The sequence below is a fragment of the Cynocephalus volans genome, chromosome 9 (genome assembly GCF_027409185.1).
Source record: "Cynocephalus volans isolate mCynVol1 chromosome 9, mCynVol1.pri, whole genome shotgun sequence".
Classification (NCBI taxonomy): domain Eukaryota; kingdom Metazoa; phylum Chordata; class Mammalia; order Dermoptera; family Cynocephalidae; genus Cynocephalus; species Cynocephalus volans.
In genome coordinates, this window is record NC_084468.1 from 79,205,979 (window position 1) to 79,224,076 (window position 18,098).

Below are 18,098 nucleotides of genomic sequence, written 5' to 3' on the forward strand. Positions count from 1 at the left end.
CTTTAGTATGTATTTTAGGAAGAAAGGTGCTCAAATCTGGGAAAAAAATGATTTGTAAGAAAAATTTTTTAAAATGCAGTCTAAAATTATATTAGGATAATAATGACAATGAAACAATTTAAGGAAATTATTAATATACACTTAGATACACAGTACAGAAAGTAACTTATTTGCATTCAAGATTTATTTATAGACTTCATCATTTTATTTAGTGAGTAATAATGTTTGAGCCTTTATTCAAAGCACTTTTCATATATGTAATCTTATTTAATGGTACATAGATATGGCTTCTTGACATCACTATTTCAAGTTTCTATTTTTCTGCCTTTAGGTCACTATATTGATGTTTGTGATAAATTAAATTAATATACGTATCACAGAGTTTGTTCTATTACTCATTTATTGTACCGCCTTAACTTTTGCTTTTATCATTTATTTCTTGAACTAATGAAGTGACCTACTCAATCAATCTCCACGCTGCTAGATCAGTGTCAAATAGGTCATGATTAATTGTTGAGTTTTTATTGTAAGTACTGTGTTGCTATTACTACTAAAGTACCGAAATTAATTTTTCATAAATTAGAGAATATTCTGACCACTGTCATTTGCATTTCAGAATCCAAAGCATTTACATAAATGGAAGATAAAGGGGCTGAGTTAAAGATACACTGTTTTAATGGGAGTATTTTTATTGCCTTGTAATTGGCCTAAGAAGTGTGTCTCCATCTTTCATGTTTACACGATGCGGAAAAAAAATATTAAGAACTGCTATTGTACAATATTTCCCTTTCATTTCATTTTCTACAGTATTGAAAAAAAGTACCTAAAGATACTTTTTTCAGTTGCTTTGATATCTAATGCTATAGATAGATATAATGTGATATTGCTTTGGTGTTTATGAAGGGTTTTGTTATTTCGTACAGGTATAAGTTGTAGTTACATGATGTGTCTTGTACCTGTGTCTTGTACCTTACTGGGGAAGGTAAAACTAAAGAGGAGTTGAGGCCACAAGACATTGCTTAAAGGTTGACATTTCCCTTGGGAAAAGACACCCCCAACTGCTTTCAAGAAATAAAACTAAACGTACATGTGCAATGCTTGGTAATTTAAGACCGAGATAACAAACCAACCTATTACGATCAAATTAATCAACCCACCAATGATGGAAAATTACAAATAGAAAGAATATTCTATATTAGATAAGCCATTTCAGTAAGGAAGGGAGTCACAGTAGTAGATTTTTTCTCTGGACTGTATAAATATTAACGGAGTTCTTAGTAAGAACCAGGTGCTATGGATTAACCATTGAACAAGCAGGTGAAGTCCCTGCCCTTAGGAAACTTAAATATAACTGGCATTGGTATGGTTATGAGTAAGAATAAGACTTTCTATTCTTTAGAATAAAATATACAGTATTCTGCACTGTGAATCTTACTTGACCTACAGGGCTCATTAGTAGGAAACCATGAGGTCATTCAGGAGGCAGGTTTTGCAGTGTGAATTATCAATCCAAATGTACTACCTAAGTTCTGCTACTAGAACTCTGACTAATGATAATACAGATTTGGTTTAACATAATTTAATATTTATCTCTTCTTTCATTTGAAGGCAGATTTTAATGTTGATATTTTCATTAATCTATAAAATTTTTGTAAGATCCTATGTAATATTAGTCATTTTTATAAATTTTATACAATTTTTTATATAGCTGGCTATTGGGAATTGTTTCAAGTGCCACTATCCCATTTAGAACAATTCTTCTTGTAAAACAATACTATTTATGCTAAGTAGGGAACATTTACAGAAAGAGTCTTTTAAAATTAAAGTAAATATTCAATTGTGCTGAGTTCTAATCCACATGAGGAATTATCATAGGAAATTCTTGCCTCGGAAAATTTTCAGCAATTACTATTATTTTTCCACACAAAAAAGAAAAAGAAAACATCAGGAAAAAGTGATAAAACATTATTAAACACTCATTAATCAGTGAAATCTTACTCCCCTCCCCCATATTCTATCATCATGTAATCAAGCCTTAATAAAAATTGGGCTATGCACATTGGCATGATTATTGTATTTCTATTTTTCATCAATTATGAGACAATTTTTTAACATAATAAAAATCCCTAAAATAAGGAATCATCTTACAATTAAAGCTTTTGACCAGGTTCTGGTTGTAATGGAGTTTACGTTGCTTGTGCAAGTGTGGGTACAATCATAGCTTCACATTGTCCTTTCTTTAATTGAGTTGTATGCGATATTGGTGCTACATGTATTGAGTTATCTATCGTTGAAGAATGTTTCCAAAACCTAACTATGCTTTGATATTATATAAAAAGTTATTTCATATACAGAAAGTCAAGAAAAGAAAGAAGCAGGGTGTAATTTTAATATTAGTGAAACAAATGTTTGTAATTGGATTGCCTTTAATTCCATACTTTCTTTTAAAATGAGAACAAAATGCTTTATGAAATCTAAAGAGGGAGTATACCTACATATAGGTGAATATACCTACATGTAAGTGATTTATCTCTGGCTCATTGAGATAAATGCAAAAAGAATGTCTATCAAATTCCAAGCAAAAAGACTGAAGACAAAACAAATTGCAATGAGAGGCTAGTGTGACTGATAGATGTGTCACAAAGACTGAAAAACTAGAATGTGATTTGTTTGTCTTAAATTATCATGTTTTTGTCTGTTTTTCCTTTCTTATTGTTATGCAAAATAATAATTAATAGATCTGCAACATAACCAGCGCCACTTTAGACAAGCCCAAGTACAAAATGGCGCCACCCACCTCCTCCCCTCCCCTCCCGCCTTCCCTTTACGAGAAGCCTCCTGACTTAGAAACAACATTCCGGGTAGTATGGACATTTTCACTATGTTGATTCTTCCAATCCAAGAGCATGGGATATCTTTCCATCTTCTTGTATCCTCTCTAATTTCTCTCAGCAGTGGTTTGTAGTTCTCATTATAGAGATTTTTCACCTCCTTGGTTAACTCAATTCCTAAGTATTTTATTTTTTTGGTGGCTATTGTAAATGGGCAGGCTTTCAAATTCAATGCAATCCCCATCAAAATTCCAAAGACATTTTTCTCAGAAATGGAAAAAACTATTCAGACATTTATATGGAACAATAAAAGACCACGAATAGCCAAAGCAATGCTCAGCAAAAAAAATAAAGCTGGAGGCATAACACTACCTGACTTTAAGCTATACTACAAAGCTATAATAACCAAAACAGTATGGTACTGGCATAAAAACAGACACACTGACCAATGGAATAGAATAGAGAATCCAGAAATCAACCCTCACACTTACTGCCATCTGATCTTTGACAAAGGCACCAAGCCTATTCACTGGGGAAGGGACTGCCTCTTCAGCAAGTGGTGCTGGGATAACTGGATATCGTTATGCAGGAGAATGAAACTAGATCCATACCTCTCACCATATACTAAAATCAACTCAAAATGGATTAAGGATTTAAATATACACCCTGAGACAGTAAAACTTCTTAAAGAAAACATAGGGGAAACACTTCAGGAAATAGGACTGGGCACAGACTTCATGAATACGACCCCAAAAGCACGGGCAACCAAAGGAAAAATAAACAAATGGGATTATATCAAACTAAAAAGCTTCTGCACAGCAAAAGAAACAATTAAAAGAGTTAAAAGACAACCAACAGAGTGGGAGAAAATATTTGCAAAATATACATCTGACAAAGGATTAATATCCAGAATATATAAGGAACTCAAACAACTTTACAAGAAGAAAACAAGCAACCCAATTAAAAAATGGGCAAAAGAGCTAAGTAGGCATTTCTCTAAGGAAGATATCCAAATGGCCAACAGACATATGAAAAAATGCTCAACATCACTCAGCATCCGGGAAATGCAAATCAAAACCACACTGAGATACCATCTAACCCCAGTTAGGATGGCTAAAATCCAAAAGACTATGAACGATAAATGCTGGCGAGGCTGCGGAGAAAAAGGAACTCTCATACATTGTTGGTGGGACTGCAAAATGGTGCAGCCTCTATGGAAAATGGTATGGAGGTTCCTTAAACAATTGCAAATAGATCTACCATACGACCCAGCCATCCCACTGTTGGGAATATACCCAGAGGAATGGAAATCATCAAGTCGAAGGTATACCTGTTCCCCAATGTTCATCGCAGCACTCTTTACAATAGCCAAGAGTTGGAACCAGCCCAAATGCCCATCATCAGATGAGTGGATACGGAAAATGTGGTACATCTACACAATGGAATACTACTCAGCTATAAAAACGAATGAAATACTGCCATTTGCAACAACATGGATGGACCTCGAGAGAATTATATTAAGTGAAACAAGTCAGGCACAGAAAGAGAAATACCACATGTTCTCACTTATTGGTGGGAGCTAAAAGTTAATATATAAATTCACACACACACATACACACATACACACACAAACCGGGGGGGGGGGGAAGAAGATATAACAACCACAATTATTTGAAGTTGATACAACAAACAAACAGAAAGGACATGGTTGGGGGGAGGGGGGGAGGGAGAAGGGAGGGAGGTTTTGGTGATGGGGAGCATTAATCAGCTACAATGTATATCGACAAAATAAAATTAAAAAAAAAAAAAAAAAAAAAAAAAAAAAAAGAAACAACATTCCGGCTTCTGTATCGGTGCAGTTCTCCACCCAGTTACACCAACCTAATGATCCCTCCCCCGATACATTTCATGCCCAAAAGCTAATATAAACTCTCACAAACTCATTGTTGGGGCTGTCCACCATTTTCAGGCCCTGTGCCACTCTGAGCACAGCCCAGCAGATTTCTTTTTTTAATAAAGCTTGAACAGTACTCGGCATCTTGGCAATAATGTGTTTTAAAATCAGTCACATCTTGCATTTCATGAAATGCAGGCCATATGCTCCAGTGAAGAAATGAGAGGAAGACAATTATAGGGAAACAAAGAGCTGATTTTATTGCAATGTGTACATGTGACTGTTAATTGGTGGATTTTCTGTTCTTTCATCCTCTACTAAGAACTCTATGGATATGTAATAAACTGCTGTTGACAACTAAATTGTCCCAAAACTAACATAATTATATGAGTTTGGGGAAACTCAATTGTGATTTTGAGAAAGATGTGGCTAGGCATATGCACTGAAAAGTCCCTTCAAGGATTTGATACCGAGAGCATCTTAAGGAATTAGCATCAATCAACATCATGATAAGACAATTATTTATTTCCATTTGGGTCAAGGCAACCAATTCCAAATATATATGTGACAAAACATAGTTTAATATTTTGAATCAAGGGGATTTTTTTCTGTTTTTCTAAACATGCTCCAATATGTTCTAAACTTAGAATTTTACAACTGGAAGGGAATTAAATGACCGTTAGGGTTTCAAGACTTAAATTATATAATCTTCTATTTAAGTCATCTCATTCAACGGGCTTAGAAACTGAAGCCCAGAAAAATAAATTTGTTCATCCAAGGTCACACAGTTCAATAGTGACATAGCCAACACTGGAGTTTTTGGCTCAAGGTTCAATGTTCTTTCTATTATGCCAAATTGTCCTATGAGACATTAAACACCTAAATAAGATAATTAATGTAGTGGATGCTGTGCTATGTCTCCTAGTTCTCCCTCCCTCTGCCTGAAACACGCACACATTTTCAGGACTAAAGGCTTCATTTTGTCAGTTGCTGAAAATGTTGGCAATTGACAGCTCTTAGGTAAATTTCTCTCCAAGAATTTTCCTCTACAAAAAAAAAAAAAAAAAAAAAAAAGCCTACTCTTCCAAGGTTACAGCCCTTCCCAGAGTATTCCAGTGTCTAATAACTGGTTGATTCAGAGCTATTCAACTCCCAAATGCTCACCTGAATTGGGGGAAAACTATGAAGAGCCATCCCAACTTCAGATCTCCCTGTGTGATCAATTGAGACAGCTTAATCGCATATGACTTAATTTCTCCCTCTGCCGACTCTGCTTTCTTCATCCCCCATAGGAGTTGGCCTGGGAACACTTCCCAATAAACTTTTTACAAGTATCTTTTTCGGAGTCTGTATTCTGGGGAGCCAAACTACAACAATAAACGTAAAATTACTTGAACATTCTGGAAAAAAAAAATGACTTTGCCTTTTTAAGTAGATCTATTGGACACTTTATTGTTATTGTTATTGTGTTTGTTATTATTGTTGTCATCAGGATAACTATGTTCGAGGTATAATATTAGGCATTGACAGTAGTTCATCAAATATTTACAATAATCCTGTGTGAAGATATAGATATGAATATAAATCTCCTTTTCACAGATGTGGAAATTACACACTTAGGAAGGTTAAGTAACTTTCAATGGTCACTCAGCTAGAAAGTGCCTGGTTCTGGTTGATTCTCCCATTAAATTTGAGCTTCCTGAGGGTGGGTTAAGGTCTTTTATAAATAGCACCATTTCCCATCATATATGTAGCACCTTGCTCTCAGTAGTGGTCAGTAAATATTTATCACATGAATAAATTTATCCATATATGTCTGACCCCCAAATCCATGCCACTAATAATACTATGAGCTCTGAAATTAATAGTGAACATCACAGAGAACTTAAAAACAAAAAACTCTAAGACGTCAAAAGAAAACTATGCCGAATGAACATGAATAGGTGACTTAAATATGCATTTTTCTTTAAAAATTGAGAGTGAGAGTTTTCATTTTGTTCCATTTTATGGTAGATCCACATGTGCCTTCTAGGTACAGATATTATATTAGGGAAGGAGCAATGGGACTTCTTGCAGGATTGAGTTATTTGATCCTTTTCAGCATGTCTTTATTAAAATTGTATATTCAATTTAATGTAATATCACATAAAGAAAACAATGTTATTCATCCAGATATAATATTAAAGTAGTGAGAATAAAGTTACTTACCTTCTCTACTTTCCTAGGCAGCATCTATAAAAATAGAAATGAAGAAACATTCTCAGTGATATTATCATTACAGATTCATTAAAGTCTCTTTTGTCCCAAAACAAATTTTTCCTCACAATATTTCACAAGCAGCACCCATGATATGTCTAACATTTGGCTGTAGATATTAAGCACCAGGTTGATTTGGGGGTCAGTTGATAACACATTAACAATTAAGTAAACATGTAAAGTCACTGAGAGAAAGAGAAAATAAAAGCTCACATTTCTAAGTAGGTCCAAAAGTTAGAATATTGGGAAAGAAGAAGAAAGTAAGCTAGAATAGTTCCTGAATGATGAAATTGAACCAAAATAGCTTATCCCTTTTATTCCTAAGAAAGCCCCTGAGCCATATCTATGAGTCTTACAATGCTTCCTTTGTACACCAGGTTACCAGTGTGGCTATCTCTACTGCAAATCCAAAAGTTAAAATGATAAATTAAGAGTCATGGAGAGGGTCTGCTAGAAGCAGCACATAATAAAAAATAAGGATGGCACTACAAATATCAATACAATAAAAAAAAGAAAGGCCTGATAACAAAATACTTCAATCTGAAATCACTAAGTGTAAGGAAACCCTTAGTAGAACTTACTTTTACATAAAAGAAAAGCAAAAACATTCATTTCAGTAATGGTAGTTTTGGAGCATCAACTTAAATTACAATATTGTTCTGCATGTAACTTAATTTAGAAAAATGCAATACATTTTAGAAAAATCCCCATGAAATACTTTGAGGAAGAAGGAACTGCTGGCTAATCAAACAGACTGCCTGTCCTACACTACCAAGTTTGTCTGGGTGCAAATAAACTCTCTGTGCTTCAGTTTTCCAGTCTGTGTAATGAGGAAAATAGAAGCAGCCTCAAAAGATTCTTGTAAGGATTGAATACGTAAGGGTATTCACAGAGTGCTTGACGTTTAATACACACTCAATAAATATCATGCATTATTGTGTCAAACAGATAAACTTTAGTCAACAGATATTTATTAAATGCTCAATATGTGCCAAACAATTGGGTCAGGAGCATAGAGTGGGTACTCAGAGAAGTGACTGACTTGAGGTTGCATATTGGCAGTAGAGTAGCAAGGACTTGATTTTAAGAGTTATGAAGAAAAGAGAAAACAAAGATTATTTTCAAGTGCTGGCCCAACAGTGGTGCCATTTACTGAGAAGAATAATCGGGTAAGAATAGGTTTCACAGTTGAAAATCAAATTTTATTTTGTTTTGTTTTGTTTCAAATTAGTGATGTTAATCAAACAAGTGATAAGAAAATTGGGGCTATAGAAAGATATCAAGTTTGGAAATGTGGTTTTTGAGGAAACAACAGAAAGATGGGTATTTAAAACTGTATACCATTTAGATTTCAAGTAAGCAGAAATTTTGCTGCCTCTTTCAGCACATGTTGTACCAGCCTACTGCCAACTGTACAGCTCTTCTCTCTGCTTCTTTACCTGTTTCTCTTCGTTTTTATCCTCTTTCTTTGTAGCACTTTTTGCCACTGTTTCTACCTCAATGCATTTTCTAATTCAGGACAGTGCTCTCTTCAGGAGGAGTTTAGGTGCTAGTTTATAATCTTTGCTCCCTCCACAGCATGATTCAATGAGCTGTCTTGTTTCTATCACTTAGAATATAAACTTCTTGTGAGCAAGAAGGTGACATGTACTCTGGACCTGATTTTGATTAATAAACTGCATCCAAATGTCTAAGTGAGCTCATGTGCTAAAATTTCTTCTAAGCGCTCTATTGGTCTCCTTGGGTCACTGAAGTGGATTTGATGTTTTGAATTCCTTAAATTTTTCAGTTATTATTTTTATGATACAAATCACGATATTAATAATTTTAACTTTCTGGCCATATATGAGTACTTAAGTAACTATAGCATATTAAATCAATAAAAAGTGACCACATATACTGATATTCATTACTTATTAAAGTATTCTAAATTTTCAGATAAAACTACAGCATTCAAATTTAGGAAATTTAACAAATTTCAAAATGCCTTTTAGTGTAAATTAACTATTTAACCACTATGTGTAGCAGTATTTCACTGGGAAATTCGATATCATGGAGAATTCAGTTGGACTTTTTCGAAACCTTGTTGGAAATTTAGAGATTTACACACAAATGTATAAATACCACTCTGTATTCTATGTATGCTATGAATGTGTTTTTAAAGACATCTTTTCTGTTCTGTGTCTTACCTTAGGCTACATATCGAAATCGAATTGTGAGCCAAAGTCTCAGCACAAGGGACAGAAAAGCACTGCAAACTCCCACCGAGGACCGCTTTAGATACTCCACCGCTGAGCAGACAAGCCCCTACAAAAACAAGACCTGTCAACTATCAAGTCTACGTTTAAATAATTTCTTAAAGGACAAGGAACTAGCAGAAGTTATCAAACATTCAAGAGGAACTTACGAAACCCTCACTTCAGAGGTTACACAGAACTTGCGGGCCTCTGTTGGACAGAGCTCACTGAAGCCAACAGCTAAGACAGAAGGGCTCTCTACTTTCTTAGAGAAACCAAAGGACCAAGCTGCTGTGGCCCGACAGCATTCAACCTTTACAGGCAGGTTTGGACAGCCACCAAGAGGGCCAATCTCTTTACATATGTATAGCAGGAAGAATGTTTTTCTCCACCACAATTTATACACCACTGAGCTGCAGACACTAGGTCAGCAGGATGGGTAATTAAGTCACCCTCTTCCTGTCTCTGGTAGGGTAAAGATGGTTTGTGTGTCTCCTGCATAGTTCATATTAAAATTGTCACATACCTTTTTATTTTTAGTCGTAAACAAAGACTTGTGTGCTTTTTTTTTTTTTTTTTTTTTAAAGAATGAGGGTTTGAGCATGTTAATTGAATTAGGCTGAATTGCCTTGAACTCTTTGGTATATATATGTATAATAAATGGGACTGTTTTGCTGGTTTATATAGTCCATAATTTATTTATCTTTTTCTCTATCACTTACTGATATGCACTGAGATTTCCGAAGGTAATATCAAATAGAAATTCGTTCATTCTGTTAATGGTGTTACTGTAAAAAAATATATCTGATAAATAAATAGATAAAGGAATTGTAAAGAATTTTAAACTATATAGTTAATAGAAGGAGGGAAAAAAGAAATTCTGAAGTCCTATTTCTTGAGGTGTATTTATTTGAAGAATGAAGGTTGCTTGCATGTAACTTAGAGACAGGTTTGTCTCTCTATTACATACATTCAAGTTTATCTTGCAGTACTGTTAAGGGGGAAATGGCTGTTTCTTTTATCCTTTAAACATCTAATTCACACCAGTTCACAAAGAATTTCAAACAGAGTAATTGCTAGCCAAATAATGACAGCTCTGATCTTCGAAAAATTTGCTTTTAGTTTTTGCTATTGATGTTGAAGTGCCATGACATAACACGGTGAGGTGGTAAAGTTGGCTGAATTTTGTCAAATGATGCATAAAGCATGACATATTATGCTCTTTGAATGACTGTCATGGCAATATCAGCATATTTTTTGAAATTTCAGGGATGGAATATTCTAAGAATATTCATGTACTTCACTTTCTTTATACATTTAAATGTTCTTTTTTAAAATGTATTTTAAATTTTACTTTATAGACATCAACCCATATCTATGACTTTATGATATGAGGAACAGAAGATCAGTTTTTTGGTAGCCAGCATACAATCCTCTGACTATGCTGTCACCTAGTATTAGAAGAAAAGTAAAATATCTAATGAACTTTAACAATTTGATTTTAGGAATAAACCTCCAGCAGGAATATACAAAACTTACTTGATTTCTCTTTGACAAATAAGTTCTAATAGGTTGTATACTTAGGTGAACATGAGATAGATCAAAAAATCTAAATAAGGGCCGAGCCCGTGGCGCACTTGGTAGAGTGCTGCGCTGGCAGCGCGGCGACGCTCCTGCCGCGGGTTCGGGTCCTATATAGGACTGACCGGTGCATTCACTGGCTGAGTGCCGGTCACGAAAAAACGACAAAAAAAAAAAAAAAAAATCTAAAAAAAATAATTTCTTCATGTTTAATAACAGAGCAGTATCAAATGGTAGAAATAAATACATACATAAATAATTCTAAAAGGACTAGTAGGAATCAGGGCTGCAGTTTTCTTATACAAAGATCAGAGCTAGTAACTATATCCACATTAGGCATAGTCCATGCAAATTGAAACTGTCATACCTACTGCATGATCTGTTTCCCTTGCATTCTCTAACAGACAGAATTCATCAGCATGTACAAATGAGATGAATACAGGGAAACTGAGATAGCAGTTTTAGCATGGCATCTGACTAACCTGCTTAAATTAAAGCTATGTACAAAATGCATCTCCTAATATAAAAATATACTTGAGCTCAAAGCTTTGGGGAAAAGCTATTAGATCCACCTCTCCCTGTTCCTCGGTTTAACTATTAAACTTTGATAAATTTTCAAACTTCGATTAGAATTGATAGAGTATAGAGTCTAGTGAGTATGTTGTATTTGTAATTTTGGTTTTCCAAAGGAAGACACACGTGCATCAAGACAAACATTTGCCAAATGTTTTCTTTCTTTGTGTATGTGTAATTTTGCCACAAGAGAATAATACACTTTGTGATTTGCTCAACTTAATGAGACTGATATCTAAAATTTCCACCATACTTTACAAGATATAATATTATGCATATATACATTTTGGGCTGGGCAATATTTAAGAAATGATAGAAAATAGAAAAATTATGATTATTAATTGTGGAATTCAGCTTGATTTGTCTTGAAAATTGGTGTGTGTTCCTAGAGTATTTTAAATTTGTAAATAAATAAGCACGATAAAATAATCAAGGATTTTTTCCCAGGATATGGAAAAACTATGTATCACAAATAATGTTTTTGATTTGGACTTTTGGAGTTTATACTTTTGTGTTCCTGGAAGATAGACTTTTGAATTATACTTTGTAAAAAAAATAATCTATTTAAGAAAATCTGTCATTTAATAGACATTTTAAGAGATGTTTGAAACACTAGTATTTTCTTGAAAAACCTTTTTTAAAGCTGAAACATTCAAAAAGAAAACCTGGATTAAACAATTCAATTTTAAAAGGAGGGTATTTTTTGGAAATATCATCTTAAAGCTGTTTTGTATCAGTATTTTCAGCATTGTTATAATATTATTTGTAATACTAAGTGTAACTCAGGCCTGGAGAAGGTGTAAGCCCACTCTGCTAATGTACATCAATAACTGTAAAACAGGGGTCCTTTGTAAGTTCCTCTTATGTATATATAGTAACTCATAACAATGGTATGTGGGCATTCTATCAGTGAATTGATTTCTTTGTACTAAAATCTCTAGTTTTCTAAGGCAGTTCCATGTATAAAAATGATTTATACATTTCTCCAAGGCGGTACATATCCAAAGACATGACACCAGGGGGAAAAAGTGCTTGTTTTTCTGATGGAAGCAGTGTTCTTGTCTTTTCCTTTCTCTTTCTTCTGTGCATGTATATGTGTAGCTAAGCCTGAGTAACCCTGTAAAATTTCTGCTGCATATTGTCTCTTCTAAATTTAGAAGGTGTTTTAAATGACACTTCAGAAGAGCTATTCCTTGAAGAAAAGCTGTTTCCACCTGAAATAAACAATTCCCATTTTTGTAATTATTGGAACATGAAACTGTATTTCAATGAACTCAGTGATTTTTTCCAAGTAATTTTATATGCTAACAAAGTCATTGCAAAACTATGAATTATCTCACGTTATTTTTGCTTCTTTCAAGGACTATAGTCTTTGTCCAAATGACACCATAAAACTGTTGCTGTAATGCTAAGGATGAGAATCTACCACTATAAATGTGCTCAGGGTAGGAACCTAGAGCCACATGCTATTCAACTTATTCTTGTTATTAATTGTTTGACATATAAATAAAGTAGTGTGCCAGTAGTCAATATTAAATATTTGTAGGCATGCATGTAGTTACCTAACTTAAAATGTTTACAAAGATTTTCATGTTGAATCTGGGTTTATGACCTGTTTTACCTCTTATATCTACTAAGATTTAATCCTAGCCCATTGTCATTTTCTGAGTGTTGAATTCTTGTTGAATTCAAAGGAAATTTTATATTTTGTTTTGTTTTGTTTGCCTTCTATGTTTAATAGAGATCATACTAAACCCCCCCCACCCCAAAGAGAAAGAGCTAAGGTTTTTTTTTTAATAATTATCATTATGTATTTAAGGACCATGTGCCCAAGATAAATGATTATATTTCACTAGCTCTCCCAAGAACTTTCTTAGTAACTTAGTTTTTGCTGAAACAGTAGGAACTGTTTATTGAATGGCGAGTACTATTTCTCTATGACATTGCTCATTATCACCTTCCTCATTATCAAGAAATAGTAACCCATAGCAGGGGTAACTTGCAATATTGGGTACAATCATATAATTATAGTCTCATTATTATAATCTCAATTTTGTCCACAGCTATGGAAGTAGGAAGTGCTTCAAAATGACCCTAGGATCCTTTGAACCAAGAATAAAGGCAAGTGGAAAAGAAAGGGAAATGAATGCAAAGAACATGTTAATCACTGCGATTGTCATTCAGGTGACTGAATCACATGCCCCATGGCCAGAAGCTTTTCCCTGACTGATAAATCTGCTTAAACGCAGAACTGATTAATTTATACCAGAATTTTGATTGCATTCCAAGACTTGACTCCATTTAGGCGTTATTATCAGGTCTTCACACACACACAAACACACACACACACACACACACACACACACACACACACACACACACACACAATTTTTTTTTGTACATGAAGTATTTTAATCACCCATGATATTCTTTGGAAATTTACTCCTCCTGGAATTTTAACTTGTTTTTATTTCTTGTTCTGTTCCCATGTGCTAACTTTCTCATGCCAACTCTAGGCTATGTCTAATCACATGGCAGGGATGATACAAAATATAAACTAACTTTGGTTCTTACAAAAAGCTAAATTGCCCTGTAGTATAAAAGCAAATATCCAATAAACCAACCAAAGAACCCTACTTCTCTGATAATATACATTACTACTGCCAAATTTTTATATTTCAAATCTTGTTCTGTGCCACACTGTTTCACCAAATAGTCAGAACTACAAATATATTCATGAACTATTTATTTACAATACATTTGATCTTGTTAAGAACCAAACTTTAGTTCCAAGGAGTCTAGCCCAAAAACAGAAGTGGAAAAATATCACTCTGTAGTTGTATTACCTAGGGAAAAGAATGAAAGCAGTTCACCCTGTTTAAGATCTGGAGAATTTCCCACAAAAATTTAAGGCACAATAAAAATATTTTAATACAGGGTAGGTTTCTTCCATTTGAGTAAGCGATCCAGAATGTGGGATGTCATGGTTCTTTCGAGAGCATTTTCAGTGAAGCTTTATTAACTTGTCCAGTTTAATCTAACTAATGTACATTTTCCTCTTGAACATAAAGTTCAAGAATATGAGCCTCCTACATCTCATCATCCTTTCCAAATATTTCCTCATTGCTTTAGTAAGCTTGGATTGCTGTAACCGAATACCATGTGGACTGGGTGGCTTAAACAACAGACATTTATTTCTCATTGTTTTGGAGGCTGGGAAGTCTAAGATCAAGCTGCTGGCAGAACCGGTTCCTGCTGAGGGGCTGCTTCCTGATTTGCATGATGGAAAGAGAGCTCTGGTCTTTTCCTCTTCTTATAAGGACATTAATCTGATCATGGAGGCCCCACACTCATGATATCATCTAAATCTAATTACTTCCCAAAGACCCCATGTTCAAATACCATCACTTTGGGGGTTAGAGTTTCAACATATGAATTTTAGAGGGACACAAACATTCAGTTCATAGCACTCATTTTCAGCTCATAACCTAGTAAGGTAGTTGTTGTTTTACTCTTTCAGAGATTAGATCAGAGAGGTTAGGTAATTTGCCAAGGACACACAACATGTATGTTTAATGAAACTGAATTCCATAACCCTTGATCTTTCCATTTATGTCATGCTTACCTCCAGAGCAGGCTCTCTCCTAAGTGAGCAGACTGATTTAAACAAACATGTGCTGTCTCCATCTCCTTTACTCTTAAAATTTCATTGATATTGCTAGGTAAGACAATCTGAGCAAAATCTATTTAACTAATCAGAATACTTTCATTCAAAAGCATTTTTAGAACAACTTTTGATATTTAGTTTAACAGATATAGAATTCTGAGAGAAAAGCTTTTCTTTTATTTCAAGTTTCTCTCCTAGAACAACTGACTTCCTAATTGTCTTTTCTTGAAAACAATTGGGAAAAATACTGAGAAATGATTTCATGTTTTATTTTTTAAAGTAGGAACCAATGAATTGTCTAAGAAAAGGAAAATGTAAAGTAGATGAAAAATAATCTAGTTATAAGATTATTCTTTCTTTCCTTCATTTCTGAGTGTATTCATATAGACATCATTGAATTTGATATGTTTATGTCACCTTATACACATTTAAAAAATAAGATCTTTACAAAAATATTTTAGATATTTACATCTAGGGATAAAAATTATAGCTGAAGTAGAATATTTTAAAAATATTCCAAAGGAGTTAAAATTAAATGGGAAATACAAATTTGCTTCTCCTAAATTTTTAAATATATATTTTATTTTGTAATTAATTATGTACGTATATCCAGAAAATGTCTGAATAAGATGCAAGTATTGTTTTCAAGAGAGCAAGAGAATTTTAATATTAACTTAGCCAGATCCTATGTTTAGGAGGAAAAAAACACCTTATACAATGTATTCTAAGATATATGGGTCTGAGATTATTAACATATAATAAAATATTTTCTATTATTCTTCTCCAAAACCCTAAAAAATTTAGTAGGAAAGATAATAAATAGCAAACTACTCTGTAAATTAAACTTTTTAGTAATATTGAATGCAACAATATAATTTTCTTAGCTCTTGATTTCCCAAAAAGAACAGTAATTTTATTTAATGGAAATTTCACAATTTGACTAATATTCTGAGAAAAGATTAATACATTTAAGCATAGTGATTAGAAAAATATGCATATTTCTTGTGTATAATAAATTTAAAACAGCAAATAAGTTGTGTGGTACCTGGCTGTTTTCAATATGACATTAATTTTTTCTGAGCCAGTCTTGGTGATGGATTGGCTTACACAGGTATTCACACTGGGCATAAGGCATCGTGATTTATTTCTAGGTTCTTGAGAGTTGTGGTGATTGGAAAGAGACAAATCAGCCACTTATTTCATCAGCCAGTTGACAGTTGTATTTTTACTTCCTTTGCCACCAAGCTTTTCTTAATATCTGATATACAACTGTAAAGGACAATATCCTAGGGACTATTAAGAGAATATACCGCTATATTTAATTTCAGTAGATTTTTGGAATCTCTTCTTTCTGGGCTATACTCTTTTTATCTCTATTTTTACAACTGGTCATACTTCAAAATATTTCTCACAACATTTTGACTTTATAGTTTAAGTAACCCTCTTTATCCAGTGTATTTTGTAATAATACACACAAAAACAAAATTCTTCTAAATTCTCTCTTTCTCATGCACGTGCACACACACATACATACACTTGTAGTTTTCTAAAATGGGTGGAAGGCTAATCATTCAGAACAGTTACTCTAGCATTTGAAATGGTATATGTATCTGTTTGGCATCTATTATAGCCAATAGGGAAAAATCATACACTTAAATGCTCCTGTAATGACTTGAAAGCATACCCCAACATTTTATATTTAAATTTGTCAAGTGTTTATATAGCCTTACAACTTCAGAGTAAATGGTGTTCTTCTGCTGTGTACTTTTATATAATTCAATTTTCGAATGCTGAAATAAGGCAATATGATATATTTTATAATTTATATGTAATATGGCTTTATAGTTTAAGACTCAACCCATTTTTTTGACCATGAAGGGTCTATTCCATTTGAAACTCTATTTTCTAAAAAGAATATCATAAATCACTGTATTTTTTGAATTAGATTATTGAAGGTATTAAGTTTTAGGGATTATTTTGAAGACTTTATGAGAACTCATAATCTCTACTACTAGATTCTTTTGGTAATATTTTACAAACTTTTGGGTATGATTATAACCAATAGCACTTTATTGTGGATGAATTACATAGATATTTCTTATATTTCAATTGTAAAACAACTGTTTTAAAAAATATTTAAAATGGAATATTGATGAATATAGTATTTATTATTCATATATTCTTTCAAATATTCTCATTTTAAATCTTATTTTAAATGGCTCTTATATGTCTCGTTCCCTCATATGGTTCTTATTTCTCTAAAATAATGAATGCTTTGACATTTGTAGAAATATTATTAGTAGAACAGACATCCCAGCATTAAATGAACAGAAATAAAACAAGTGAATATCATGATTTAAGGGAGATTTAAAAATCTAATCTCTTTTCAGAAGATGTCCGTGAAAAGTAGAAACCAACTTTTATACAGAAAGTTAATTTGAGTTAATAATTTACCCATGTGTAATGCTTGATTTAATTTCATTTGTAGGCCAGCACCCAGAATTTCACAATATGGGAGTATTGCTTCATTTAAAAGCTCTACTTAGAATAAATTGGTAGTTAAAAGACCAAAAAAAGAAAAAAAAAAAAGAAAATTCAAAACAAAATGATGTTAAGAGATATTTTTGCATTCTGTGATTCACTGCTAGTGTTTGAGTTTGTTTTGTTTGTTTTTCACTTTATGGGTTCTTATAAATAAGAAATGAAATATTTGAGTAAAAGTTAACTTTTAACTACAAACTGTGTCAAAGGTATTCTTATGTCTTATACCACAGTTTGGACCCAACATTATATATTTTCTATTAAATGAGCTAGAAAGAAAGAGGAATATACCTAAAAGCCCAATGTTGTATTTTCTTTGTGAACAGTGAAATATGACCATAGCCAGGAAATTTGAGCTGGTGCCATGTTTCAACTAAATGGCTGATTTTAAAGAGCCTATACAGGATATGTTAGATAAGATTCTGATAAGAGTTTTATCCTCAAACAAACAGAACAGATGGTTTAAGAGTCTGCCCTGACAGCTTTTAGACCCAAATAAATACCACTTAAGACAAGTA

General features: G+C 33.3%; 1 protein-coding gene across 1 annotated transcript in view; it reads left to right on the plus strand.

Annotated features, from left to right (window-relative positions):
• CCSER1 (coiled-coil serine rich protein 1) overlaps nucleotides 1-9,661 on the plus strand; it is a 1,196,779-nt gene extending 1,187,118 nt beyond the window's left edge. The window contains exon 10 of the mRNA XM_063108818.1: nucleotides 9,176-9,661. Within this exon, the coding sequence (XP_062964888.1) occupies nucleotides 9,176-9,661 (486 nt within the window). The remainder of the gene's footprint in view (nucleotides 1-9,175) is intronic.
• The last annotated feature ends 8,437 nt before the right edge of the window (nucleotides 9,662-18,098 follow it).